This window comes from Indicator indicator, chromosome 21 (assembly GCF_027791375.1).
Source record: "Indicator indicator isolate 239-I01 chromosome 21, UM_Iind_1.1, whole genome shotgun sequence".
Classification (NCBI taxonomy): domain Eukaryota; kingdom Metazoa; phylum Chordata; class Aves; order Piciformes; family Indicatoridae; genus Indicator; species Indicator indicator.
In genome coordinates this window covers 18,286,251-18,314,160 of record NC_072030.1, presented here as the reverse complement: position 1 = coordinate 18,314,160, position 27,910 = coordinate 18,286,251, and the positions used below count along the sequence as shown (strand labels likewise).

Sequence of the window (27,910 nt, the reverse complement as noted above, 5' to 3'; positions counted from 1 at the left end):
TTTCCACGTTGCCTGCCTACCTGAGTACCCCCTGCCCACCCAGGAAGTGTTTATTAAATGCCGTTGCAGTTTGAAAGCGCGGCGTCAGCCCCCGACCCTGGCTCTGCGGAGCCCCAGCTCTGTCTCTTTAAGGAACCCGGCGAGTCGTGATGCTGCTGTTTGTATTGCTAAATCCCCAGGAGTCCAGTTAAGAAATGAGCAGCTGTCTCTTTAAGTGTGATTTCCTTCTATTGTATTTGAATCGTGATCAGGAAAAAGGAAGTGAAACCAGAGACCCGGGGCTGAGCCACGGAGAGTCAGAATAATCCCAAAGTGATGCTGATCTCCTCATTTCCACCACCTCCAGCCGGCTTCGGAGCATGTCCAGAGCTGCCCAGGCAAAAAGCCTGAGCGGAGCCCGGCGAGCCCCGGGCTGAGGCAGCGGTGGCAGCCGAGGGAGCCGAGGCAGCCGCCTCCCCCCCGGGGCCGGAGCCGCAGCCGGGGCCGGAGCCGCAGCCGCAGTCGCAGCCGAGGGAGCTGCCCCGGAGGCCGGTGCGCAGGAGAAGCGCGGCGGGGATGGGAGGTTAGAGCCTGCAGAGCCAGAGCCCGGGGGAGAGCAGCCCGGGGAGCCGCAGCCCCAGCCCAGCCTGCTCTTTCTCCCTCTCTCTCTCTGTCTGTCTTTGGTGTTGCAGGAGGAAATCCTGTGAATGTCATTGGGGGGCGGAGGGGGAACTCAGCTGCTGAGAAGGCTCCGAGAGCAGACAGCCTGTGCGGGGGCAGCGGGGGCAGATCCCACCACCACCGGCACGCTACAAAGGAACAAGCCCTGCCAATGTCATCGGCCATCGAGAGGAAAAGCCTCGATCCTTCCGAGTAAGTGGCTTCTTTTTCTTGCCAGTCCCCTCCTCACCCTACTCCTCTCCCCCATGAGCCTTCCCACGGTCGCTCATCCTCCCCACCGCAGCCACTTGCCACCGGCATTGTGTCCGCAACGCCCGCCCGCCAGCGGCCCCCGGCACTCCTTCACTCCCACTTCCATTCCCCACACCGGCCACGCCGGGCACCCGGCACCGCCGCCCGGGCTGCCCCGGCCCCTTTCCCCGCGGGCGGAAAGGCTGCTGGTGGGGTGGAGATTGATGAGAGCTCCTCAAGTTGTGGGAAAGAACAGTTGGGTGCAGAGAGAGGGCAACCTAGCCCCCTGTTCCCCGGATAGGGCATTTTTCATCGCTTCACCCAAGCCGGGGGTGCTGGGAAGGGCTCGGGGAGAGGGAGAGCATCCCGCTGGCCAAAGCTGAAGGTGGCTTTCATTTGAAGGGATCTTCTCTGCCCCATCTTTGATCCTCCCAACTTGATGTCGCTGGTTACAGTGAAAGGTCAGGCCTGTTATCTGTGGGTGCCCAACTTCCACATTTTCAGAATGCAACTTTCAAGACCTTGTAAGATCTGCTTTGGTGGGGGCAGGGTGTTCTGCGAGGGGCACGTAGTCGACCTGATGAGATGAAAAGATGATGAGAATTTCCCTCTGTGGGTTTCCAGGGAAGGGACCAGCTCCTGTACTCTGACCCAGGCTGTGCTCTGCAGCTCTCCCGTCTCACACCAGCATCCCACTGGTGAGCAGCACAGTAACAGCATAAACCCAGAGCCATTGCAGCCCTAACTGCAGTTGTGCTTGCCTGGAATCACGATAAGAGAGAAGGGGGAAAATAAATAAATATAAATTCTCCCTTTGCAGATAACACCAAAACCACTGTTCATAGTAAACTTGAGTCACTAAGGGTTTGCTTCCTGGGAGGTACTCGAAATGCTGCCACTAGAAGCCTGGAGCAAACACATGGGAACTGTTTCCCTTGGGGATTAAATCCATTCATTCTGTGTCACATCTGATGTTTCATATGTTTTATATTTACTTACTTTCGATTTTTTTTTTAAATAAACCAGAATTCAAGCTCCCAGACACCTGATGTCTGGGTTTCAACTACTAAGTTTTAGGAATCTTTATTTGCTTACCTTCTGTTCTAGTGATGTAAGCCCATGGACATCAAAAAACTGATGTGTAAAGCAGAAGTTCTGGCCTGGGTAAACATCCACCAGGCTGTTCCAGGGTTTAGGGCTCTCAGAGACCTGGTTTGTGACCACTGAGGTGAGATATTTTCGGGGTAACCCTAAAGTTTCAGAGAATGAACATTAAATTATAATAATGTGGCTTTCCTTCTATTGGAAGGCTCTCAGATCTTGTCAGCCTGCATGTGATGAAAGGGAAGATGAGGTCCAAAAGGATAAACCTGGAAAAAAAACTAGGGGAAAAAACTAGGGGTGCATCAGAGCTCCCCACGGTTTTAACACAGCTGCTAGGAGAGGGATGTGGTGATGCAGGGCACAGCAGTTTAAACTCAGAAGAGCAAGAACCAGAACAGAATATAATCAGCTAATATCTTAGGGCTCGGTTTGCCTTAATAAAACCTGCAGGATCACTTTCTCAGCACGGAAGTTCTTGAGCAGTGGTTGTTTCTCCCTGCTGAATGAAGTAATTTTTGCCCAAGAAAACTGCTGACCCAGTAAATAAACTGCAGTAATATAATTTTTTCTTTTCCTATTGCCTGCTGCTGGGGAGCAGCCTGATCCTTCTCCAGCAGTGCAGGTCTCCTCTGCCCCCACCAGCCTAAGGGAGGACAGATCAGAGGCAGAAACAGAGTGCTGAGGAACTCTGGGTGAAAGTGAGAACCCAATAGCATATAAAAAATAGGGGGGTCCACTCCACCAGATGCTGAGCACCTCGCCCATCATCCAGCCAGGCACAAACCCTCCTGCCACTAGCCACAGGCTGAAACTTAAGCAAGTGCTTAAAGGATTGATCCAATAGTTTTCTCATTAACTTCCCTGGGATTTGGGTAAAGCCCTCTGTGGCAGCACCAGCTTACTGCAAACTTCACACTTCTGAGCTCACGAGCCTTGCTTTTAATTTTTTAATTATTCCCCCCTCCCCTGCTCCCCTCCAAGAACCTGTAAAAAAAAAAAAAAACAGTAATGAAGAGAAGTAGCTTTGAAGAAAAGTCCTGCATTATCCTCAGGCATTCCCAGAACCATTCTGCATGAACAGCCAGTGCCAGGATCACAATAAAGCTTTGTGCCTCTTTCCACTCAGGGTTGTGTAAATCCCAAATAATTGTTTGAGCTATGTTGGAATAGACCTATCCAAAGGGATTCATGTCCTTAGATGAAGGGTTAAAAACCCCAGTCCTGCAGTACCAAGGGGGAAATTCCAGCTCTGTTAAGAACAGCAGCAAAACTTGACCCAGCTGGGCAGCAGCCTCATCTGCTGTCTTCATTTACTCCGTGCTGTTCAGAGGAGTGACACCCCCAGATTTACATTTCCCAGAGGAAAGGTGCCTGCACGGGCAGTCCCTTGGGTACCTTCTCCAGTCCTTCACCCCATGGTGAGACAGAAATTCCCTTTGCTTCCAGCAGCTGCACAGCCAAACCCTGCCAGCTCAGCTTTACAACATGAGGTCCTATATTTTTGGGGTTCATGCACAGATGTTTTATGCTACTGCTGGGGTTCTTCACTAAGTTGCAGGTGAGTCCAGAGGTTGTCTGTGTTGATTAGGACATTTACAGTTGTTCATAGGTAAACCTTTAAAGTCTTGTTGGAAAAAAATAACATTTTTTAATGGAAATGAAGCATTGCAGCATGTCATGAACAAACCAGAATTGTTTGAAAATGTGAAGAATCCAAGCAAGAACTTTGTTGGCACTTGTCAGCCAGCACAGACACAACCAGCAGGCTGAGGGCACGCTGGATCCAGGCAGCTTTTTGATTGCTCTTCTGAAAGAGAGTAATCTTTAATTATGGAAGGATCACACTCTGGGAAAGGTATTTCTTTTGTAAGAGCAGTGTGCATTGAGACACATGACTGAGCAGTTCATGGTCTGTCCAGCAGAAGGAAAATGCTGTCCCTGGCCAGACACCAGTGTCCTACCAGAGGAGCAGATGCCTCTGCAGCAGTGAATGCACAGGAGTGACACAGACAGTGCCATGGTTACGCACCATGCTTTGAAGAAACAAAAATCATTATCAAACCTGGGACCATTCTTATTACCTCCTGACTTTTTAATCTGTTCCTTTGTTAAAGCAGAACAGTGAAGTCCTGCTCCCTCTCATGGCACAGGGGACAAATGATTCACTCTGCTGTGAGGGGCAAAAGGATGTAAGGCAATCCCTGTTCTAGCTTGGCCAAACTGGTGTTTGGTTTGGTTTTCCTCCTCCTTCTTCTCATGTGGATGCTCTCAGAGCACATTTCCCCTCTCCAACAATCCTTTCATTCCCTCAGAGAGCCAGTGGATGAAGTCCTCCAGATCCCCCCCTCGCTGCTGACATGCGGCGGCTGCCAGCAGAACATTGGGGACCGCTACTTCCTGAAGGCCATCGACCAGTACTGGCATGAGGACTGCCTCAGCTGTGACCTGTGTGGCTGCAGGCTCGGAGAGGTGGGGAGGCGCCTGTACTACAAGCTGGGCAGAAAGCTCTGCAGGAGGGACTATCTCAGGTACACAGCCCACCCCCTTCACACCATTTCATCTTTGCTGAGTCATTTGGGCAGGGACCCCTGGGGCTGTTGAGCCTGCAGAAGAGCAGCCCCCAGAGGGGATCTTCTCAGTGCTCAATAAGAGCTAAAGGTTCAGGGGCAAGAGGATGGAGCCAGACTCTTGTCAGTGCTGCCTAGTGACAGGACAAGGGGCAATGGGCGCAAACTGGAACCCAGGAGGTTCCATCTGAACAGGAGGAGAAAAATTCTTTCATGTGAGAGTGCTGGAGGCCTGGAGCAGGCTGCCCTGATAGGTTGTGGAGTCTCCTTGTGTGGAGAGCTTCCAATCCCCCCTGGCCATTGTGATCCTGGGCAAGCTGCTGTGGGTGCCCCTGTTTTAGCAGGGGCGGTTGGACTGGATGATCTCCAGAGGTCCCTTCCAAGGCCAGCATGCTGGGATGCTGTGATCTAGTAAGTACAGCTAGTGAGCAAACATCCAGGAAGAATTCATTCCTGACTACTCTTAAACATAAAACCTGACAGCAGTTGCAGTTGTAGCACAGCACCATTTGCAAGCTCAGGACTCACACTTTGGGAGCTCATGCTTTATGGTACTGCTGGGGTTCTTTGGTAAGTTATAGATAAATCCAGAGGTGATCTGTGATGATTAGGTCACTTCTAGTTGCTTATAGGTTAAAGCTTCAAAACCTTGTTGGGGAAAAAAGAAAAAGCATTTTAAAATGCAAACCATTGCTGTGTGTTGTGGACAAACCAGAATGCTTTGAAAATGTGAAGAGCACAGAGTTACAGACTGGTTTGGCTTGGAAGGGGCCTTTAAAGGTCATCCAGTCCAACCCCACTGCAGTAAGCAGGAACATCCCCAACTGGAGCAGGTTATTGTGAGTCAGGTTGGGATTCTGGCAAGTAGAAATTGGGAAAAGGTGATGAATTTCAGCAAGCTTCCCCTGAGCTGGCAGTGAACCACTTCCCCCAAATGGGTTTAAGCAGTTCTGTGCCTCTCCAAGCATTGCCTTGGAGCTGAAGAGTCTATAAAACCAGGTGCCAAGACCAGTGGCTGAGGAAGGAGCATTCAGTTTGCTCACTTAAGAGCACGGTATCCAAGGTAACTGAATTAAATTCGTTTTCCTGATGCTGTCATATCAGCTCCACAAGAGATGCTGAACTCCACTAGCCAGCAGGGCTGCTCTACCTGCCTGGTGTCTGAAGCTGCTGTCTCTGACACATGGCTTGATCCCTATCTTCTTCTGCATCCCTGGTAAAGTTATCTGGGAGCCTTCAGGCAGCAGGTGCTGTATGTTTATTGCAAAGCTACAGCCAGCCCAGGAAAGTTTCATTGCACCAACCTGGAGTCAGTGGAATTTTAGCATTCTTAAGCCTGGTCCTGAATAGACAAGAATGTTCCCATTCTGCTGAGTCTCAGCCTACAAAACCACTTGCTACAGGTATTTGGGACACTTTTAAGATTCATCTGGCCAGGGTTCTGAGCATTCTTGTCCAAACTGTGCTTTTGCCAAGAAAGGTTGGACCAGATGGTCCTTGAGGTCCCTTCCAAGCTGGTATTCTATGATTCTATAATTTTCATTAACAGGTCTCAGCCTGTTTTGCCAAATTCTGTAAGTAGAAGGACTAAAAAATATATCCAAAACAACAAAAGTCAGATAGCAAAGGAACTTTACATTCCTGATTACAATTGCAGTGTGTTGACTTTTGCTGTGCTGGTTGTGCCCCAGCTCTTCTGATGGATCCCCAATGTGTCAGGAGGTCTTTGGGGCAGAATGATGGCACTGGATATTTCTTCAGCAACCTTCTTGAACTTATCTAAACCCCAAAATCTCAGTGGAGTTCGTAATTGTGGTGTCCCTGAGCTTTGCCAATGGGGATTTTGGTAAGCAGAGACTAAGTTCTGAGTTCTGCTGATGGGACTGCTTGTAAATACTCTGGACACACAACAGTCCAGCAGTGATCTGGTGTTACATACACTTTCCAGACGGTTTTCATCTGAAAATGGAGGCAGCAGACAGCGTGGCAGCACAATTAATGTCTTATCTTGCAGTTAAAGTCCACTTTTTATACATTTAATAATGCAACATATATCTTCCCTCATTAGTGTTACATCTGGCAGCCTTTGTGCCAGCATTAGTATCCCTATCGCTGGGCAGAAGCAAACACTGACATCTCCTGGTAGCTGAAAGAAAGGATGTCTTGTGCCCTCAGAGGACATGGAGCAGGTGCAGCACATGCTAGGAAAGCTTAGGAGGTGGAAAACCTCTTTCCAGAATTACTATGGAAGCACAGAAGTCAAACTCCATGGATATATGCTGCAAGCAAGCAATGTGAAGTAGATTCATTAGAGGCTGCTTTTCGTTGCAATGATGCCACCATGATTACAGAGTGGTCCACACCATCAAATTGGTTGGGCTAGCCCAGGGCTGGAAGGTCTTTGCATGCACGCTTCTGAAACTCAGCAGAAGTGGCTTCATGGATATAGAAATATTTGGGTTTGAAAAAGTCTCCAGTGTGGAGGCAATGAGCAGAGAGAGGGAGTCTTAGAGCATGCCTGTGACAACTCCTGTCCGTAAGCTCCAGGGGCAGCAGCTGGAGAGAGGCAACAATTATCAATGGAAAGGTAATTTCTATTGATCACAGAGGTGGAAGTATTGGCATGGCACCTCGGTACACTATGATCTGGGGAAACTTTGCTCCTCCTGGGGCTGCTCAGCAATTCAGAGTAAGGTCACTGATCATACTGAGGACAGGTGAGGAACTTTGGTTTTTATACCTCAGGTTTTGGTATTGCGATGTTTAAAGTTCTGCTCAGCAGCCTTCCTAGGCAGTGTGACCTCTGCCTAGCTAGGCAATGACTAATGGATCACCACACTGTGTTCTTGTTTTGATGTGGGTTTTTCCCATCTCCCCAGCAAAGGACCCCTGCTTACATCTCTGCTGTTGTTGTTCCAGGCTCTTTGGCCAGGATGGCCTCTGTGCCTCCTGTGACAAGCGAATCCGAGCTTACGAGATGACCATGCGGGTGAAGGACAAAGTCTATCACCTCGAGTGCTTCAAATGTGCTGCCTGCCAGAAACATTTCTGTGTTGGGGACAGATACCTCCTCATCAACTCAGACATAGTATGTGAGCAGGACATCTACGAGTGGACTAAGCTGAATGGGATGATCTAGCAAGGCCCTGCCTCACCAGCTCTGAAAGGCGCCTCACGGGCAACACCGGCGCATGGCTGCAGCGAGGAGACCATCACCCCAGCCCTGGGCTTTGTGTAAAACGGGGAGGAACACAGGAGTCAGCCCTTGGCAGGCAGCACAACACAGAACCTGCAGTGTTGATAGGTGAGGAAGGGAGGCCACAGCAAGAGCAGAGACACTGACTCCTCTTAGTGAAGGCACAAGGACCATAACCGGCAGCAGGTGAGAGGCGCAGAGCAGCCGCAAGGTGACAATGGCTTCCTGTGACTGCAGAAAGAGCAGAGACTTTTGTAAAGAGATGTTTGGACTTGGGCACCTGCAGACTAGGATTGTGCAACTGAGCTCTCTTTTTGTCTTGTTTTAGTTACCCACTTTAGATGACAGCTCCTAATGTAGGCATGAGGAAGAATCCTGGCAGAGAAAGGCTACCACTAACAGGGACATTTGCTATGGCATCACACTTTGGTCAGAGGAAGGGGGGAGAGGGTGGGGGTTGGTTTTAATGCATGGATTTAATTTTGTCCTTTGAGAATGAATCCTCTAGTCCCAAAGACTTCTTTAAAAAAAAAAAAATCCTGCTGAATAGTGGTTTTGGGGTACTGCTCTTTCAAGGTGAGATGTTCCACAGATCATTTCTATACAGATATAAATCTAAAGAGTTGTTCAACTATTTTATTAACTTAGATTATATTGAGAAAATATTTGTTGTGTGTAGTAAGACTCTGCAGCTTTAATAAAAAGGAGACTGGAGTCTTGTTGGTTCCTTCTTTTGGCACTGGGTTGGATTTTTTGTGTATTATTGACTTTATTTTTGTAGCAGGGTTTCTGCACTTGGTCTACAGCTGATGCCTGCTGGATCCACTTCAGGTTGTGTTTCAAAGCTCTCGTGAGCACAATGAGGTTTCACTAAGCCTTGTAGAGTTCTTCATGCTGAGGAGAAAATAGCATTGTGTGACACTGAGGATGTTTTGAGGCTGGTGGTCCACAGATCAATACATTTGGGTGTTACTTCACATCACAGACAGAGGCTATCTGATCTCAGAGGAGATGGTGTAAGGTCAGGGCCTTCTAGAAAGGTAGCTTCTCCTGATTTTACTCCGGGTTATTGAAGCCATGAGCCAGCAATGTGCTGGCCAAGAAGGCCAGTGCCATTCTGGGGTGGATTAGAAGGGCTGCCAACTGCAGAGGGTTGGACTAGATGACCTCTAGAGGTCCCTTCCAATGCAGTCCACTCTGTGATGCTGTGAGTTGGTATCTTAGTCGTACAGAAACAAGCAGTGAGTGTTCAGGCAAGCTGAGAGTGACCTCCACATGAAGCCCTTCGATGATTCCATGATGCCATTGTGCATTTCACAATGGATATATAGAGAGCTCTTTCTTTTCTTGCTTTTGCTGTCACAACAGGTGTTGGGGACAAAGCCTTTAAAGCTCATTAGCAGTGAAACTGGGAGCTGCCCACCCTGAGATCATGCTTGAACCATATCCTTCCAGGGTGCTGCGATTTAGCTCTTCTCAAGTGAGATGCTGACTTCTGGAGGCCATGGGCAGCTGATCATTATGGTAACTCTCAGCCTAAAACAGATCCCTGCCAGCTTGGGCAAGACAGCTGTGTGGTTCAGGAAGGTTTTAAGCTGAACTGGCAGATAATAACTTGTGCCAGAGGATGAGCCTCCACTGGAGCAGTAGCATTACTCTAACCTGTTTGTTGCTGGGCTTTCCCCTACCAAATTCCTAACTCTTGCTGTCCAGATCCAGGAGGAGAGAGAAAATATTTCTCCCAGAATTAGTGTAGGCAACACTTCATGTCCATCCTCACCTCAAGTATCTAAAGACTCTCTCCTGAAGCCACAAGAAAATAAAATATTCCAAAACCAACAGCGAAAAGAAAGGCACAGCCATCTGAGTAGGGCTTCATCAGGTCACACTCACAAGCACCATCCTTTCTGTGGTTTTGGGATCAGCAGCATTTTAAGAGGCATCTCATCATCCTTCAGGATTTCCCTTCTTTGTCCCCATTATTCAGTGTCATGGTAGGAAGATGAGAGCATTGCCATCGATATTGCTTCTTTGATGTCCTTGGATGAGGGCAATAAGGACCCCACACAACACAGTTTTCAGTGGAGAGAGTCAGTGGGCATGGGTTGTTAATTCAGTACAGGACACAGAAGCTGTCTCTCCCCTCTCTCAAGTTGATATGGTGCCTCCAATTGTCATTAGACCCAAGAATCAAATTATTTGAATTCTGGACACATCAGCACAAAGCCAAAGACTCTCTGCCAATTCCGCAGCCTGCTCGGAAGAGAACACCAGAGAGCATCACTCATTGATACGACTGCCAGCCTGAGACTGTAAAATTCAGCAAACAAGAAGGCCTCAGGTGCTGCACTTCACCATGGCCTTCTGCACCCTCCCAGCACCCCACCACGTACAAGGCAGCAGAGCTTCCAAACACCTGCCAGGGTGAGCACAGCCTCTGCGTGGCCTCGACGTGAACAGAAAATGAGACTTACAAAGAGTTTGAATTGATGACAGTCAGTTGTGACTCTGAAGGAGGTTTGTGAGACTTGGAAAAATAATCTCTAGAGATTGTTGTTGTTCTAAGCAGAGAGTGCAGTATCAGCTTATTTCTCTTGCAGCAGGTTCACCTCTTTTATAGAGCACACTGCCCTGCAGGCAAAGGGAATTTTCATGGACACTTGCAAAAATTGATCTATTCCTCTGTCCCAGAACAAAAAAAAAACCAAACAAAAAAGGAGCCATCAAAAGATCCAGAACAGAGAGATGGAGATATGGTATCAGAAAGTATCACAGGAATTCTAATTAAATTAAGGTTCAGACGTCCATCAACGAGATGAAGATTAAGCTGGCAGAAAGTTGAACCTTGTTTGAAGCAACTTCTTCCCTCCTGCTGAGGGTTGCTTTGTACCAGGCTAATGAGAAGGCACATCTCTGAAAGGTTCCTAATGAACCAGCAGATCTCTGGTGGGTAATTAATGATTACTGAACCAGCAGATCTCTGGTGGGTAATTAATGATACACTTTGCAGGAGTATCTCATGTCCTGTTTAATGCCTTCCAAGGGTCTCGCAAGCATTGGTGTGTTACTGCTTTATTCTTTCTCTTCTTAAGCTACAAGCCCTGCTCCAGAGGTGGGGAAACTGAGGCACAGGATGAACATGACCCACCTGAAAAATCAGACAGCAGCTCAGCCAAACTCCCACAAGAGCAGAAGTTAGCTCTCTGGGCTTGAGTGTGACCATTCAACCAGGACAGCTGAGCCCTTGACTTCAGCCTCCAGCCTTCTGACTTTTTAGATCCCTGATTCTGGGCTGGGATTAGGAACTTGGTTTTTTCCTCTCCTCAGGCATGTGTCTTGCATCAGGTAACTTTACCAAGGTATTTCACAGCATCTGAAAACTGTTTTCGAGACACAGATGACTGACTTATTTGCATTTATTTTAAAGAGACAACCACAAGAAAGCTGAAAATCTACTCCTACTAGACAGAGCCTTCAATCTGACAAGATCCTGAAGCATCTTGGCAGCTACACAAAACCAGGCTTAGCTCTCCTGTTGGTATCTCCCTAGAAAGATCTGGGACCTGCAATAGCCACCCTAAGGAGGCTTCCCACTGCTGGGGAACTCTTGGCTGGCTCCCAGGACAAGGCTCCATCACGACATGGTTGTGGTTCTTCCACAGCCTGCAGGTGTAAGCAAGCACCCAGCGAGCTGTGGTGCAGTCATCCTGGAATTCTTGGAGCTGGACTAGCAGCAAGTTTGACCCAACATGCATGAGATGTGTGCTGCTCAGCTGATAAGGAAACTGAGAACGTGCATCAGCAAATACAGTTTGTTTATCCCATAATAAGTGTTTTTGAGCAGGACAAGCCAAAAGGAGCTGGGTCTGCATGAGACAGATAAGAGCTCTGACCAAAAGGGTGACCAAAGGTCGCATCAGGCCTCCTGGAAACTTCAAAAGAGGAGCCTTTGGAGGGAATAGATGACTAAGGGAATAGTAAAGGGCTTCTGGAGGCTTTTATCTTTGTGCCACCTCTTCAAACCCAGCTCAACTCTTCAGTCCTTTGTTGCTGCCACCCTCTGATGAGCACACGCTGGGCTCAGCCTTGGTCTTGCTGCAGAGGTGTCTGCAGCCAAGCAGCCACCTCATGAGCAGTCCCAGCCAGTAACTAGGGAAAGCCTGTGCAGGTGAGAGGTGAGCAGCTCTCTGCATTGTACAGAGGGGGTTTAAAGCCAGGAGAGACTCCACAGCAGCAGAATTTTCTCTAGGGGTGCCTATTATTCCCCACATTGTCCAGGTAAAGAAAGACCTCCTGACCTTCCCCCAGGAAAAGCCACTTTCCACCAGATCATGGAATCTTCCTCCACTCCTGGCTTTCAGCAGGTTCTTTCACACACCCCTTAGGCCCTGGATCATGCTCAGAGTGAAAATGCTGTGAGCACATGAAATGAGGAAGATTCCTTAAGCTTTATCACTGACTTTTTTTTTTCTTTGACTAAGTCTGAAATTAGGATTCTTGGTCTCCTGTAAACGTTGTCAGTTATTCCCTGTCAGCACACACAAGTGTATGTGTACAAAGCTTGAGGGCAGATGTGGGCATTGCTGGCCTGTGAAGGAGGCACCTACTGATTGTCTACTGCACTGAGATTGTGTTTTGGAGGGGCAGCAGCTCCATAACTACCACAGTTCTGACAGCCAGCAGCACTTTACCAAACTTCATTCGTGACAAATGAAGCCCTTCTCCTGGGCTGCAGCCCCTGCAGCATGGCCAGCAGGTTGCAGGTGGTCATTTGCCACCTCTGCTTGGCTCTTGTGAGGAGCAGCGTGTCCAGCTCTGGAGCCCCCAGCACAAGAAGGACTTGGACCTGGCAGAGTGGGCTGAGGAGGCCACGGATCTCGAGCTTGACACGCTTTCACTCAGAATTTAGAGAACCAGCTGGTGGCTGGAAGCTAGAATCAAGAATCAAGAATCAAGAAGGTTGGAAGAGACCTCAAGGATCATCGAGTCCAACCTGTCACCCTACACCTCATGCCTATCTAAACCATGGCACCAAGTGCCATGTCCAATCCCCTCTTGAACACCTCCAGGGATGGTGACACCACCACCTCCCTGGGCAGCACATTCCAATGGCCAACCACTCTCTCTGTGAAGAACTTTCTCCTCACCTCCAGCCTAAACCTCCCCTGGCGCAGCTTGAGACTGTGTCCTCTTGTTCTGGTGCTGCTGGCGAGTTGTGGCTCAGGAGAGGACGTGGTCGTGGGTTTGGGTTCTGCAGGTTTCAGCAGTGACAACACTTGGGTGGTGCAGCTGTGTCCGAGACACTGAGACTCTTCCCATTGCCCTGGGAGCTCAGGTAGCACAAGACCTCCAGTTTGCAAAGATTGCCTGATTGCATTTGCAAGGGCAGGACTCAGAATCCTCCAGAAGATCTTAGAGGAAATGAGTTCTAGTGACAGTGCTCTGGAAAAAGTTTTTCTGAACAGAGGGAAACCAAAACACAAACACACTTTCTCTGAAAACATTTTTATTTTCAATATAATGTGTAAGAAACTTTTAAAAATCTGTATTTACCCTTAAAATGCAACACATTTCTTTTGTTTGTTTTAAGGATATTAATCTCAGTGAGTTTATTTTTTCCCCTTTCCCACCATTAGCTTTTCAACTTCAGTCTTAGTGGATTCTAACCATCCATTAGACTCACACTGCAGAGGCTGGTTATATAAGCACTTTGCATTTGTCTCCCAGGGCTATTCTAACATTAATTCTTACCCCTTTGGTAAACAGAAAACTACAAAGCAATTGCAAGCAGTCAGGTGTTGCAAGTAGCTCTTCCCCTGCATCTCCCAGGGAATTCTGTGCTCTCTGATCCTGCCAGCATGCCCCCATATAAAGATTCAGTGGTCCAAGCACTACGACTGAACAGAAACTGTCTTTTTTTGTTTCAGGAAAGCAAATTAGATTTGCAGAATCACAGAATGGTTTGGGCTGGAAGGGACCGTTAAATGTCTTCCAGTCCAACCTTCTGCAGTCAGCAGGGACAGCTGCAACCATAGCAGAGTGCTCAGAGTCCCAGACAACCTGACCGGCAGTGGTTCCACCTCTTTGGGCGAGCTGGGACAGGGTGTCACCACCCTCAGCGTAGCGAATGTCTCCCTCCTCCCCAGCCTCACTCTCCCTGCTGCGGTTTCAAACCATCCTCCCCGGCCCTGTCACACCAGACCCTTCTCAGATCTCTGTCCCCAGCTCTCCCGCACCCCTTTAAGTACCACGGGAGGAGCCAAGCGGGCTGCGGCTGCTAGGGGGCGCTGTTCGCGCCCGCTCCGACAGTTGACTAGGTGGGGGGGGCGCGTCCGCGGCACCGGGGCCGTGGGACGTCTCGCAAGATGGCGGCGTCCCTGGATATGGAGCCGTCAGCCCTCAGCCTGGAGCTGCTGCCCACCGACCCGCTGCTGCTCATCCTCAGCTTCCTCGACTACCGCGATTTGACGAGGTGCGGGGTCGGGCCGGCGGCTTCCCTGGATCTGGCTGAGTTGCGCTGCCGTGGAGGGGAGGAGGGAAGGACCGAGCCCGGCCTCGGCGGGGGGTGGGGGAGGCGCGGGAGGTAGCCTCGGGGCGGGGCGGGGGTCTCCCCCTTCCTCCGGCGGCGGGGCTGAGGGGGCAAGGGAAGGGCCCTGCTGCGCCTGTCCGGTGAGCCGCGGCCGGGGGGCAGCGCGGGGGAGGAGGCGACAGCTCTCAGCTGGCGGCAGCGGCTCTCAGCTGGCGGCAGCTCGGCCTTGCACGGCTTTGCGGGGTGCGGATTGCGGGGCCGGTGGACGGGGTCGAGCAGCGAGCGCCGCAGCGCTCCGAGCCGCTCGGTGTTCTGGAGGACATACCCTAAAGCGCCGTCCCCTTCCAGCAACAGCGCTGTTCTTCGGGGGATTTGGGTTGTTTGTTTTGGTTTATAGCGTTCCCTGATTCGCTTTCCCCCATTATATGCTGGCTGTGATTGTAGCTAAATGGCAAATTAGAGATGAGCCGGTAACTGACTTTGTGAAATCAGTAATTCTTCGAATCTCTTATCTATGGGCAAACAAAGGGCTGTCTTGTCTCCAGTAAAGAAACCCAGCGATTTGAATAATCTGGTGTTGGAGGAAAACCAAAGGAAGTTAAGTGGGACGACTCCTTAAACAGAGAAACTTGAATGGAAGTTGCAGGCTCCTCTTGGACGCTTTGCTAGGTAGCCGAAGAGTTGAGTCGTACAGTGAGGTTGGACTATGGTTGTAGTTAAAACCTTACCAAAGAAGCACCAGCACTGGCAGTGATTGAAATCACAGTATTTGATAAGAGAGAGAGGAATAGCTACAAGTGAAAGGGAATATTATCAAAATCGGGGGGGGGGGGGGGGGGGGGAGGGGGGATGGTTGGGTTTTCTGGAGCGTTGTTTTGCCTCCACAAATTCTAGTCAGGAAAGCTAAAGCCATCAGGGAGAATTCTGTCACCATTACAGCCAAAAAAAAAAAAAAGATCCAGACACATGCAAAAATTACACCAATTGTTACATGCCTGGTTTGGATGCTTTAGGAGTGGCTGATAATGGTGTGGTAAATGCACTACCTGTTTTTGTTATGTACTTAACAAAACGAGAGGTTTTTTTGCTGTGCAAGGACAATTAAATGCTGCATAGGTTTCTTATTTATAAGGCCACTACTGGCAGTTTTGCATGACTGTCTGCACTACTGAGAGGTTTAAACTGAGGAGGTTTCTAGGCTGCATACATTTGTTTTAATGACATGTATCTAGTCTCTGACCAACACATGCATTACAGTTTCCCTACTATTCCACAGGTTGGGTAGTCTGGTGGGGGCCTTTAAAACATGGAAAAGCTGACAGGTGACCAACTATTTATTTATGCAGTTAATGAGAATGGCTATAATTACATCTTTATCATGGTTGAAGCCACATGTTCCTCTAATGTCAATATAAGTTCACTTTTGCTGTCCCCTTGCATCCAGTCAAGTTTGACCTCATTGATTTCTGAGGACAGTCCAGGCCTATATCCTACAGGTTTTGCAATGCTGCGTTTGCAGCAGTGCTGCATAATGCAGGCTCTTTAACTTCCTGAAGCAGCAGTGTTAGCTTTAATCCTACTTCAGGAGAGTGGAAAGAGTCTGTATATGGCCTTCATTAGTGTGAGCTTGCAGGACTTGCTGCCATGTCAGTCATCCTTTGTGTTTTTCCTCTGTTTTTGGTTTTGGTCATGAAGTTTGTTATTGAAACAACTCAAAGTGGAAAGTAATTTTGTAGTACTTAACTTTACAGTTTCTGTGGCTTGCTGCTGGAGCTTTCAGTAGTATGGGAAAAGAGAAGGCAGAGCCTGACAATCCAGATCAAGTCATTTAAACCATAATAGCTGGCCTGTGCTGTTGGAATGCTTCCACTGGTGGAGTGGAGTCACACCAAAGTCTTTCAAGCAGTGTTTATGATGGGTGGGACTACAGGTTGACCTGCTTTACAGCATTACTTAATTATTGACAGTGCTCAGTGTGCAGGAAAGTAGTTCATGACTGGTAGTTCAGCTGGAGTGAAGACTTTCAGCCATTGCAAGCACAAGTCTAAGAGGGACAGCTACCTAACTTTCAAACTAGATTTATTTCACCACAATGCAAAGTGCAGTGCCTTGGTCAGTATTTATCCCCATGCATGTTGCTGCCCTTTGGTAATCAAAGTTAATGATTTTATATTTCTAGCTGCTGCTATTTAAGTCGAAGATTAAATCAGCTCTCCAACCATGATCCACTGTGGAGAAGACACTGCAAGAAATACTGGCTCATTTCAGAGTAAGTGGGGTGGCTTTAGACCTGTTCTGTGAAAACAAGGCTAATGTTTTTGTGCTGTGTCCAGCTTAATTCTAAGACTGGTTTGGTATTCACCAGCTTCAAACCAATGAAAGGACAGAGGCCATCTCCTTTAAAAAGCCTCAGGAATGTACAAGTCTTCAAAGGTTTCATTGGTAGAGAAGTGATGCCCTATTAATGACTAGGCTGAGGGAGGAGCTGCAGCTTGCCCTTACCAAACACCAGATGCTGTGTGGAGGAAAGTAATCTTCTAAGTGCTTCCCAGATTAAACTTAATCTACCTTTTTTTTTTTGATCCCCTCTTTCTCCTCAATTCTTCTTCAAGAAGTGAGATTCTCCTGTCTAGAGCTAGAGCAATCTTAAAAGTGGTGCAAAGGCTTTGTAATTGTTACACTTTTATTGAGGTGTGGAAATTTGTACTAAATCTTTTAGATTAGGCATGCTGGCTGGAGCTGGAGGAGTTGGGCACTTCATGCTTACTGACATGAAGATGCAAGGACTGCTACGATCTGGAGGCAAGCCTCCTTTGTCAGATGTTAGACAGCACTTTTTTGGCTGCCAGTCTTCCTGTAGGCTGCTGTTGTGCCTGTGAGGAAAAATGAACATAGAGGAATTCCAAAAAGGAAATGGCTTTCCAAATCAGTGCACAGCATTCTCATTTAACTCTCTCTAAGGTTTGCTTCTTAGCTCTTCCTGCTGGGTAAATAAAGGAGTTTGTGATTAATGCAATATCAAAAGATTGTGGAGTCTCCTTCTCTGGAGACATTCAAGACCCCTCTGGATGTGTTTCCATGTAACCTCTGCTGGATTCTATGGTCCTGCTCTGGCAGGAGGGTTGGACTTGAAGATCTCCAGAGGTCTCTTCCAACCCTTATCCTGTGATCCTGTGCAGGCCTTCACTGTGTCTGTGTGAAATGTGGTGGGAATTAGCCATTCACCAGTTGAAAGAGTTAATAACAGACAAAAGAATACAGTTTCTAAATTTTTCTCCTGATACTGAGTAGCCCAAATCTTTCCCAATTCTTTTCCAAGTTGCTGTCAAACAGATGCTGGCATTAATTGAGTTTGTGTAGCTGCACCTGGCTCAAGAGCGTTCCTGACTTTAATATTACACTTACTGTTTCTGGCAAATACTAACTGCTTGGGTTTAGAAGTCAAGCTTTTCAGGCTACTGGTTTAAGTTTACCTTCTTCATGTCTATTTAGAAAGGAAAAATGTCAGCGGAATCAGAGCTGGAAAGCCATCTTCATCAGTACCTACCGTGACCTGGGGAGATACATCCAGTGCTACGCTACGCTGAAGAAGGCCTGGGATGACCTAGAGAAGTACTTAGGGCAGAGGTGTCCTCGGATGATTGGCTCTCTGAAAGGTACAGAGTGATACCTGCTGTGTGTTGTAGGTTGGGACATTGGCTGGTGGTAAGATTCCTAGTGCTTTCATCCTGCCTGGCTGCCTCAGTTACCTGAGTCTTGACAGTCCAGTAGCTGTGCTCTCCCTGCTCTCTGAAATGAGTAAAGCAGACCCCACATGTAGCCAGTGCTCAGTTACTAGTGATCCTGATCCACAGAGCCCTTGCAGATTGCTTCTCAGAGACGAAATCAAGATAATTGTTGTGGTTTTTTTTTTTAATGCCCTCTCTATCTCTTTACTTCTGGATAATCAGGAAAAGATTATAGCTTTGCTGCTTTTGTCTCTGGTTGCTGTGACTGATTTTGTTTGGTTGGTTGTTGTTAGTGTTTAGCTTAATAATCCCCTTGCTTCAAGGACCTGGCACCTGCTGTTGGGATTTAATTTATGAGATTGTGTTAAAACCTAACTAAAACACTTTCACATGAAAACAGGCAGTTGAAACTAAAGCCAGACAGGAAGGAAGCTTTGTGTTTTCTCTTCTCTAGGTCTTACCTTGTTCCTCTAAGACAGGTAAATTAGTAGCTGAACAAGAATGTTTATTTCTGGTTTCAGCTCAGGTTTGTGGTTTAGTACTAGAAGTACTTCCAGTCTTCTGGTTCATGAATCTTACACAGCAAGACACACAGTGAGTTTGGCCTTTTTCTGGTGAAGGGACAAAATATCTTTTACATTTTCAACTCAATGATTTTCAACTCCAGAGGTCCCTTCCAACCCCTAACATCCTGTGATCCTGTGCTTGGTTGCCCCTCCAGACTGCCACTTGATGCCCTATCTCTTGTGTACACAGAGAGTGTGCAGGAGGAAGACCTGGACGCCGTGGAAGCTCAGATAGGCTGCCAGCTGCCCAATGACTATCGGTGTTCATTCCGTATTCACAACGGACAGAAGCTGGTTGTGCCTGGGTAAGGAGCCAAAGCTTCACCCCTTTTGTGCTTCTTGCATAGTTTATTTATTAAAAGGTTAAAATGTCTGCTGAACAGGGTAAAGGAAGCTTGAAGTGATGCTTCTAGGACTGGCTGCTTTCTAGTCTCAGCAGTAATTGCAAACACAGTGTGGATTTCTGATTGCCCAGGTGACTCCAGCCCTTCAGTCCTTTTTCCTAGGGACAACCCTTTTTCTTTTTTTGCAATAACTTAAACTTCCAACTGTTAGACTTTTAATCCTACCACTGCAAGTTGCTCCCCTGAAGTATCCCTTGTATTACATAAGTAAATTATTCTCTTGTGCTCTTTGGGCTTCATTTTTTATGAGCTTTGTTTCTTAAAAATGGATAGGGAAGAGCTGTCAAACCAGGGTGGTCATTGCAAAGGAGAATCAAAACATGAGTTCTGCAGATCACCTTTTCTCAGGAGAAGATTTTACAATTTTATGTGGGTTTCAGCAATTAAAAATTCTTTTTATGTTAAGGTTGTAATGGAAATGACCAACATAGCTTCACATCTTCCAGCTGTAGACAAGGTTTTCAGGTCAGCACTTGATGAAGTGCCACAAACATTATTGAAAGGTGGAAAGCTGCAGCAAGCCATTGTGGTGTCTGTAGAAGGCAGCGTGCTCACCTTGCCCTACCAGAATGTTCACTAGTCAAGAAGGTGCAGCTCCCTCCAGTTATAGCATGGTGTGTACACAAGTGATATGGGAAACAGTTTCATGCAACCACAGGGATGGTTTTTAGATCTGTTTCTTTTCCAGGAGAGACTTTTTAGAGAGGAGATAGGTGCCCTAGTTCTGTAAACTTCCAAATGGAGTTCTGCACCTCATGTACTTCTTGCTCTTCCTACTCCTTTCTCACTCCCACAAAGCCTCTACTGAGATGATGTGCCTGTGGAAGGGCTGCAGGAGCAGCTACATGTCTTGGGCATTGCCTTTCAGCTTGAGCAACTGTCAGTGGGCTGTAGTCCATTGCTGTGTCTGTCCTCAAAGCGAAGGCCTGAGCCTTGCATACAGGTTGACAAACCTTGGTGGTGGGACACTGCCTGGGGAACTAGTTGGGGCTGATGTGGGACCTTGGAGCAGCAAAGACTGCCACTGAATGAAAGGTGTGGGCTTACTGTTGGGGCAGGCTTGTTTCTTTATGGGGGATGACTGCTGGAAGGATCAGGTGTAGGCAAGGGAGGTCTATGCAGCAAGTTGTTGGGATGTGAGATCAGACCTGGAGGAGATTCAGGACTAGTCATTGTTAGATGCTTCAGGTTTTTGTGTCTGGGTGTCAGCCTTGCTGTCCAAACTGCAGAACATGTGAATTCCAGGCAAGGCTCCATAAGGAAGAGGAGGAGTGGAAGGTGTTGCCCAGGATGGCAGCAGGTTATGTCACGCTGACGTGTGGCAGCTTGCACCCATGCCGCTGCTTTCACAGCACCAGTGAGAACTTAGCAAGAGCTGGCAGCTGAGACTGCCAGTGAAAGGCAGATCAGAAGGGAGTGTGGGTGTGAGGTGTACAGCACAGGTTTGTGTGCTGCTGTAGAGTGTGCCATTGATTAGTAGTTGATTAATTTGCTCATGATTGCTTGGCATCATTCTTCCACTGTCTGCCCCTTTATTACTTGGAGTGTAGGTCACTTGGTTTCTTTATTTTGCCCCAAGCTCTTATCTAGCCCAGCATTCACATCAGCATTAATTTCATTCTCACCTCCACCCTCAGCTGTTCCATGTTTCAGATTAGTGCCACTTTTTCCTAAATGTAGATGTTCTTTTCTTACATGTAGAGAGGCTCCTTTTACTCTTCAGTGTCACTTCCTGTTTGTCAAAACCAAAGTAAAAAAGCCATCCTTTGCTGTGGTGCTTACAGAAAGCTAGAGGAAGAAGGCAGAAAGGCAGGGGCTGGCCTTGCCCTGCTGTGCTGCTGGGCATGGTGTGTCTGTTCACTTGTGTCTGTGTGCTTGAGTTCCTCTACTGAGGATTGCTCTGACTCACTGCTTATTTTGCTTGTTGACTGTGATGTTAGGTTTGGTCTAAGTCTAGTGTGCTCCTAGAGCTCAGAGAAGATTTGAGGCTGTCTTTGCCTCCTGAGTGCCTTGCCTCTTTCTGTCACTGTTCCAGCCTGATGGGGAGCATGGCACTGTCGAACCACTACCGCTCTGAGGACTTGCTGGACATCGACACAGCGGCAGGAGGCTTTCAGCAGAGGCTGGGGCTGAGGCAATGCCTTCCTCTTACCTTCTGCATCCATACTGGCCTCAGCCAATACATGGCCCTGGAGAGCGTGGAAGGACGAAATAAATATGAGATCTTCTATCAATGCCCAGTAAGGAAGACACATTTGTGCTGGCCAGTGTCCTTTTCTATTACTTGATGGTGCCCCTTTGCTTGTCAGCAGATACCTGGGGTGCTCTGCATGGCTGCCAGTGAGCACTGAGAGAGAACAGTAAAGTGCATTAAACCTGGTTTTATATGTATGAGCCTTAGGGGAACTTTCAGGTTGTGTGTTCAGTGATCACTTGGGCACTCCTGGGGACAGGCATGTGTGTTATGTACTGGAATGTCTGACTGGGACTATCATGACAGAGTAGGTTTGGTGAATACAGGAACAGTGTTCCCTGTGTTATATCTCAGGTCTTGACTTTTAATCTTGTAAGTCTGCTCTCCTGCTAACACATCTGTGAACCTCTTTCCCTTTTAGGACCAAATGGCTCGCAACCCATCTGCTATTGATATGTTCATCACAGGTAACACTTCAGATCAGACACTGCACAACATTTTAATGGCACTGTTCAGGCAATGCACCTCAATACCACTGGAGCCAAACAAAGGTGCTGCTTGCAAGACTCTAACCTACTTCAAAACAGCAGCAGCTACTTGCAATGAGATGCAGATTTTCTCTATCAAAGCTCATCCTTCTGTGTGTCCTGTGTCCAAATCCCTCAGTGCAGTAACCTGTCTAACAAAATGAGCAAAACCTGAGGTTAACCATCTTGGGGGTGCTGTAACCAGTTATTAAATACAGCACCCAGCTGGACTGAAAAATGGATTTTTTTTTTTCCCACACTAGGTTTTGTAACCATGTTTGGAAGTTGAAAGTATTTCATGCCCTTTAAGAAAATATAAACTGTAGATGGAGAAGAAAACCTAACTGGGTTTTCATTTGCTTTGTTCAAAGGACAAAGAAGGGGGAAAGGGAAAACTGTAACTGTTGTTTGGTTATGTAGTAATCTGTTGTCATCATAAGTCTGAAGTGCATTGGCTGGAATAGTGGTTTGACTCTTTGTTAATTCACTAGAAGCTGGCTATCTCCCCTTCAGGGGGAAAGCAGATGTGTAATAAATGGCACCAAAGTGAATATTCAAATGCAGCCTTTCACATTTCTTAGGATGTTGGGCAGTGCTAAAGCAGTGCTGCTTGGGGTTGAAGGTAGTCAAATCGTGGCCACACTGATTTCAGGAAACCTTTCTCTGTACTGTTTGACTGTATGGACTGGTTTCAGTGTGAAGGAGTCAACCTGTCACCTGTTTTGCAAAGCTCTTACTGCAGAATGGGTTGTGTGCTTTAGAACCATCATGGGAAGGATATAGCAAAAGCTCAGAAGTTGGATTCCTTGCCCCATTCCACCTGAGGACCATGGAAAAGACCTTTAAGAACATTGAGTTCAACCATTAACACTGCCAAGTTTGCTGCTAAACCACGTCCCTCAGCACCACATCTACACATCTTTAAATCCCTCCATGGATGGGGACACCTCCACTGCCCTGGGCAGCCTGTTCCAGGGCTTGACAACCCTTTCCATGAAGAAATTTTCCCTAATGTCCAAAAATTTAAGGATGCTGTAATGCTTTAAAGCTACTCTGTTGTGAATTGGTGTTCCTGCTTGTATGGATTTGAGTCCATGATGAGGTGATCTAACATACTTAACTGTATTCCACTTGGCTGAAAGGGTTAATTTTGGCCTACTGCTTGGTGGAGGGCAAGTTCCATGAGCAGCATTTACCTTGCTCTGAAGGTGGCAGGGTAGATGCTCCACTTTCTGTATACACAGTTAATTTATGCAAGGATTGCATTTTATGGATGAGTGGTGGAGAGGAGGATAATGAACTTGGAGTTCCGAAAGATCAAAGGACAGCACACATAGCTCTTGCTCAGGGAAGAAGTGCTAAGTACATTTAATCTATCAGGAGTGGTAGTACTTGATAACACCTCAGCAAAGCTGAGGATAGTGATTTCTTGGTGTTTCAGCTTAAATCCACTTTTGTATCAGTAATACTGACAAAGAATTGAAGAACTCTCTACTTTTCTATTGCACTCTGTATTGCAGTGCTTGGAAGATTTGTGGGTGTGGAATTCTTTCATGAGGAGTCACTGTGTCTTGAATGAAACTCTCTTCTTGGAGAGTTAAGCAGACAGTCTAGGTGCCACATTTGAAAGTGAAGCTGTTCCTAAATCAGGTGTATGAAAAGCTGTTCTCAGACAATGGCTGTAAGGTTTTTCAGCATCCTGCTTTGGTCTTCTGGGTTTGTAGTAGGACTGTAGAGTATGTCTGTGACTTACCTGGCTTATCCCTGGAGAGGGAGATTCTGCAGCATGTTTCTTCTTTATTGATAGAAAAACCTGGGTAGCAAAAGTAAGTCCATAAATCCACCCCCAGGCCTACGTGCCTCTTGCAGCTGTACAAGTAGCATAGCCACTGATGATCTTCCCCACTCAGAGCAGAAGAGTCATGAGCAGGAAACCAGGTGATGAGAGACACCAGCATTTGAAGGCCATGGCTGTAATGTGAAATACTTAGCTAAGAGGTTTGCTGTTTGCTGGAGCATGCACCCCTGACTCTCAGTTCTTGCCTGGCCTTTGTTGGTAGGACGGACTGGAATGTTGTTTGGCTCCTCTCAGTGAGTCTGAGAGTTTGTTATGAACACGTTTAGAGCTTGAAGTGCTTTGTCATGTGCTGAATGTGCCTCTCCTTCTGAGTACATTTCTTCTTTGCCATCTAGGTACATCTTACTTGGAGTGGTTTACATCCTACGTAAACAAAGTTGTAACTGGTGGTTATCCTATCATCAGAGACCAGATCTTCAGGTATTGTGTCTGGGATTTATAACCTCACTGCAAGGTTTTGATGCTTCTTTTGGAATGCTGACCTAGTTCCAAGTAGTTATGGGTACAAAAGATAATTGTGGACAGAGGAGAAAACATGTCAGACTTACTGCTGGTAAAGCTGTAAGACAGAATGCTTAAAGATTTTTTTTTTTTTTTTTCCTAACCAGAAGCTTCAGAATTTGTAACTTTGCCTTATTGGAATCAGAATGTTGCATTATGACTGCTTTGGAGTTTAGCTACCAGTGTAGTTGTTCTGCTTGCCATGAGGGTGCTGCTGCTGCAGGACTGTTCTGAGTTATTAATAAAGCAATTGCTTCGGTGAGCTGGTCTCTAAAATAACACATCAATGCTTCAATCTTCATGCACTTGTTCTTTCTTCTAGTTATAAGCCTTAATTGTGTCAAACTGAGATACTACAGAACCACATTCCTGCTCTGTAATTTGCTGTGGGAGCTGCTAGGTTTGGGTTTTTAAACAGCATCATGAGAGATCTTCATTAAACAAGAGTGGCTTCAGTGCCTCCAGATCAGCTTGCACACCCAGCTTGGTGTGAGCACTGCTGCAGGCACAGAGGTCCATGGTGTAGGTGTTGGGGAAGTCTATCTGGTGAAGAGCCTGCATGTATCCCCCTATTGGACTGCAGGTGTCAAGAGTTACTTTTAACCTAGCAGCTCACTGCTCTTGTTAGTAAATAGCTAGTCTCTGTGTTTAGCTTTCTGTGTGGGATGTAGAGAGCTGTTAGAGTGAATGTTTTCCTTTCTGCAGGTATGTGCATGATAAAGAATGTGTTGCCACCACAGAAGACATCACTGTTTCAGTGTCCACATCCTTTCTGCCTGAGCTCAGTTCTGTGCACCCCCCCCATTATTTCTTCACTTACAGAATCAGGTAAAATAACAACTGAATTCACTCTTGCAACACAGGAAAGATTTGTGTGATGTCCCAAGGATCAGTTTTGCACATCTATGCTCAGCATTCCTAAACACACTAGAATGAAGAGGATGTGCACAATGTGCTGTAACTCCTAATAGAAACAAACCTAAATCATTCCCTGTCAGCTGTGGAGAGTGCCAGTCATGGTGGTAAAGGGATGGGTGGGAGAAGGAAGTTACCATCAGCTCTTGTGAGTTAGAAAAGGGATAAACAGCAATAGACAGTGAAGCAGAGGCATGGAGATGGATGCCAACAGCTGTTCAGTTTTCTTTGACCAGTTTGCTTTGGGAGAGGTCACAAGGATACCAAAGCCTTTCTTAAAGTGTCTGGAAGTAGTTACCCATGAAGTGTGATGTTTGGCTTCTAGAATTGAAATGTCCAAAGATGCTCTTCCTGAGAAGGCTTGTCAGCTGGACAGTCGATACTGGAGAATAATCAATGCCAAAGGGGATGTAGAAGAAGTTCAGGGTCCTGGAGTAGTTGGTAAGTAGAAGATTGCTTTTATGAGCCCAGTAGAGTGGTTTTGTAATAAATGTACAGGTCATGAAAGTTAGGAGCTGTTCCTTATGGTGACAGAGGGTAGGAGTTCTATGGAGCTAGCCAGAGCAGAGGTAAGTGTGCTTGAGTTTTGTCTTTGAAGTCATTTTACAGGGGATGTCTGAACACATTGAGAGTGAACTGCTCTTCAGAGGTTTGCTTAATATCAGTAAGTGCTGAGAATCATTTCTGCATTCACTGCAGTGTAACATCACCTGCCTGATTCTGCTGTGGGGTGCAAGTGCTTAACAAACTGCTCAATTTTGGTTGGGTTTGAATCCTATTTTGCCATATTTTACCCACAGGGGAGTTTCCAATCATCAGTCCAGGCAGGGTCTATGAATACACCAGCTGTACTACATTCTCCACCACATCTGGGTACATGGAGGGCTACTACACCTTCCGGTGTCTCTACTACAAGGAAAAATTCTTCAATGTCACAATTCCCAGATTTCACATGGTGTGTCCAACATTCAAGGTGTCCACAGCCCGAATGGTGAGTGGAGATTTTTGGTGAGGAAAGCACAGCACTGAACAGAGTGATAACTCCATGGAAAGCATGCTCCAGATAAGGTCAAGTTCAGCAGCTGTGGTGACCTCTGTAGCTGTCAGTCCATGGTTAAAGCCATGTGTCCTCATGGCTTTGACATGTAACTCCAGGTCATCTCCAGAGCCTCAGCCCTGGCTTTCATAGGAAGCCATACATGGCTACAGGTCTTCCTCCTCAAGTCCTCACCTCCGTCTGGTACCAAGGTCAAACCTGGTTGTATCAGTGAGATCAGGAGGCCTGTGGGCTCTTGGCAGTGGCAGAATGTGAGCAGTCTGTGCTGTCCTGTGGCTGAGCACAGCTAAGGACGCACAGAAAAACATGCAAGTGTCTGTCCAGGGCCTATTTCAGACTCCTTAACTTGTACCTTTTGCTGTTTGGATTTTGTAGTTTGTTTAAATCTCCAGCAAAGTGTCAGTCCATGACAGTTTAGAAACAATGGAGGTCTGTGTGATGTTCAGTAGCTCTGTGATGTACATTCCAGAGTCAGTGGCTGTGCAGAGCAGTACAGTGCTTAGCTTACTGCTCATTACAGTGTAGCTGTAGTCTGGAGATTGCAGGTGAGCTGTGGAATTTCTCCGTTTGCTTTGGCACCTTTAGAGAATCTGATTTATTTTAGCATGGCTCTTAGTGACTAACTCAGTGCCTGCAGAGAACTTGGAAGTGCCTCTGGGAGCAGACATCTTCTTGTCCACTTTCTCACGTTGTTCCAGTGGCTTGGGACACTCATAACCAGTAACTCCATCAATAGGTGCCAGCATCTTGTGCTTCTAGCAGAAACTGGCACCTCTTAACTCTTGCTCATGTTCCTGGGAGCTGTCACCTCCTGCTCAGCTCACTGTAACAAAAGTTTCCTTTTCTCTTCTGCTCTGCCTCCCATGTTAAAGGTAGTCACGACCCTGTGCTTCTAAACTGCTTTTCTCAAGAGACCATCAGCTGCCAGGAGAATTGGCACAGCTAAGATGCCAAGCAGTGGCTTTTCATAGCTGCACATATGGAATAATGAAGGCTGCTGGAGTTAAGGGTCAGGTGGCTTGGCCAAATGCTCTCTGGTGCAGATTAAACTTTGAAATTGTAAGGAGCTGCTCTGAGGACATGCAGAGCCATGTCTGCCCCGGCTGAGTGACAGTAATGCAGCCCAGAGCTTTTTGGGGAGTTGCTAGGGCCTTCTTCTAAGGAGCTGGCCCTCAGTGTGGGTGTGTTTTGTGCCAGGAGACCAGCCACAACGAGTATGCAGTGGATGAAGATGAGGACTCCACAGACACCGATGAGTACGAGGAGCAGCGGCGAGTGCTGGACATCCCTGCGCCCACTGGGCGCTGCCCGCGCCACACCTAACAGCACCATGGACTCAGCTCCTGGGGCTCTGCAGAAGGACACTTCTGACTGCTGGCCATGGACTCTGCTGCATAGCAGGGCAGCCAGTATCAGTGTTGGTGCCAGCTCTGATAACTCTTCAAAGTACAACCTTTTTTTTTTTTTTTTCCCCTCCTGGTTTGGATGTGGGGAGGGGGCTTGGTGGGCAGCAGGGACAGGGTGGGAGGGGAGAAGAACAAAAAGTGTTTGGGCTTTGGTCACTTTTTTTTTTTTTCCCAAAGTGCAAACCAGCTTGATTGTTGAAGGTGACATTTTCAAACTCTTGCCTAGCTGGGGTCATGTTGCAGGTGGGGTGTGTGGAGGTTTTGTACAGGTAGCAGTAGACCAGATGGCAAAGGAAGGGCTGTGCTCTTGTCCTCCTCCCTGAGCTTCTGCTCTGGTCACCTCCTGCTAGGAATGCCCCTTGCAGTTTGGTCTGTGGATCCTCTCTGGGTACGATCAGGTGCTCTTATGCTCTTTTTTGGGGTTTTTTTGTTAACACAGAAGTGCCAGAAAAATTCTGGTCATGGGA

At 47.3% G+C, this 27,910-nt stretch overlaps 2 protein-coding genes across 3 annotated transcripts; both read left to right on the top strand.

The window, feature by feature from the left end:
* Positions 1–10,057, top strand: LMO2 (LIM domain only 2). Its single transcript, XM_054390807.1, has 4 exons — positions 1–186; positions 672–852; positions 4,308–4,523; positions 7,482–10,057. The coding sequence occupies exons 1-4, from the start codon at positions 150–152 to the stop codon at positions 7,699–7,701; spliced, it is 654 nt and encodes a 217-aa protein (XP_054246782.1). The 5' UTR covers positions 1–149; the 3' UTR covers positions 7,702–10,057.
* A 4,056-nt stretch (positions 10,058–14,113) lies between these two features.
* Positions 14,114–27,504, top strand: FBXO3 (F-box protein 3). 2 transcript variants are annotated; one of them, XM_054390281.1, is made up of 11 exons: positions 14,114–14,230; positions 16,467–16,556; positions 17,780–17,943; positions 18,772–18,886; positions 21,021–21,225; positions 21,601–21,646; positions 23,900–23,984; positions 24,771–24,893; positions 25,306–25,421; positions 25,781–25,971; positions 27,238–27,504. In XM_054390281.1, exons 1-11 carry the CDS (start codon positions 14,124–14,126, stop codon positions 27,358–27,360), a joined length of 1,365 nt encoding a protein of 454 aa, XP_054246256.1. In that variant the 5' UTR covers positions 14,114–14,123; the 3' UTR covers positions 27,361–27,504. The 2 variants fall into 2 exon arrangements, with proteins under 2 accessions (XP_054246256.1, XP_054246255.1); XM_054390280.1 differs by having other exon boundaries at positions 27,235–27,504.
* Positions 27,505–27,910: the final 406 nt, after the last annotated feature.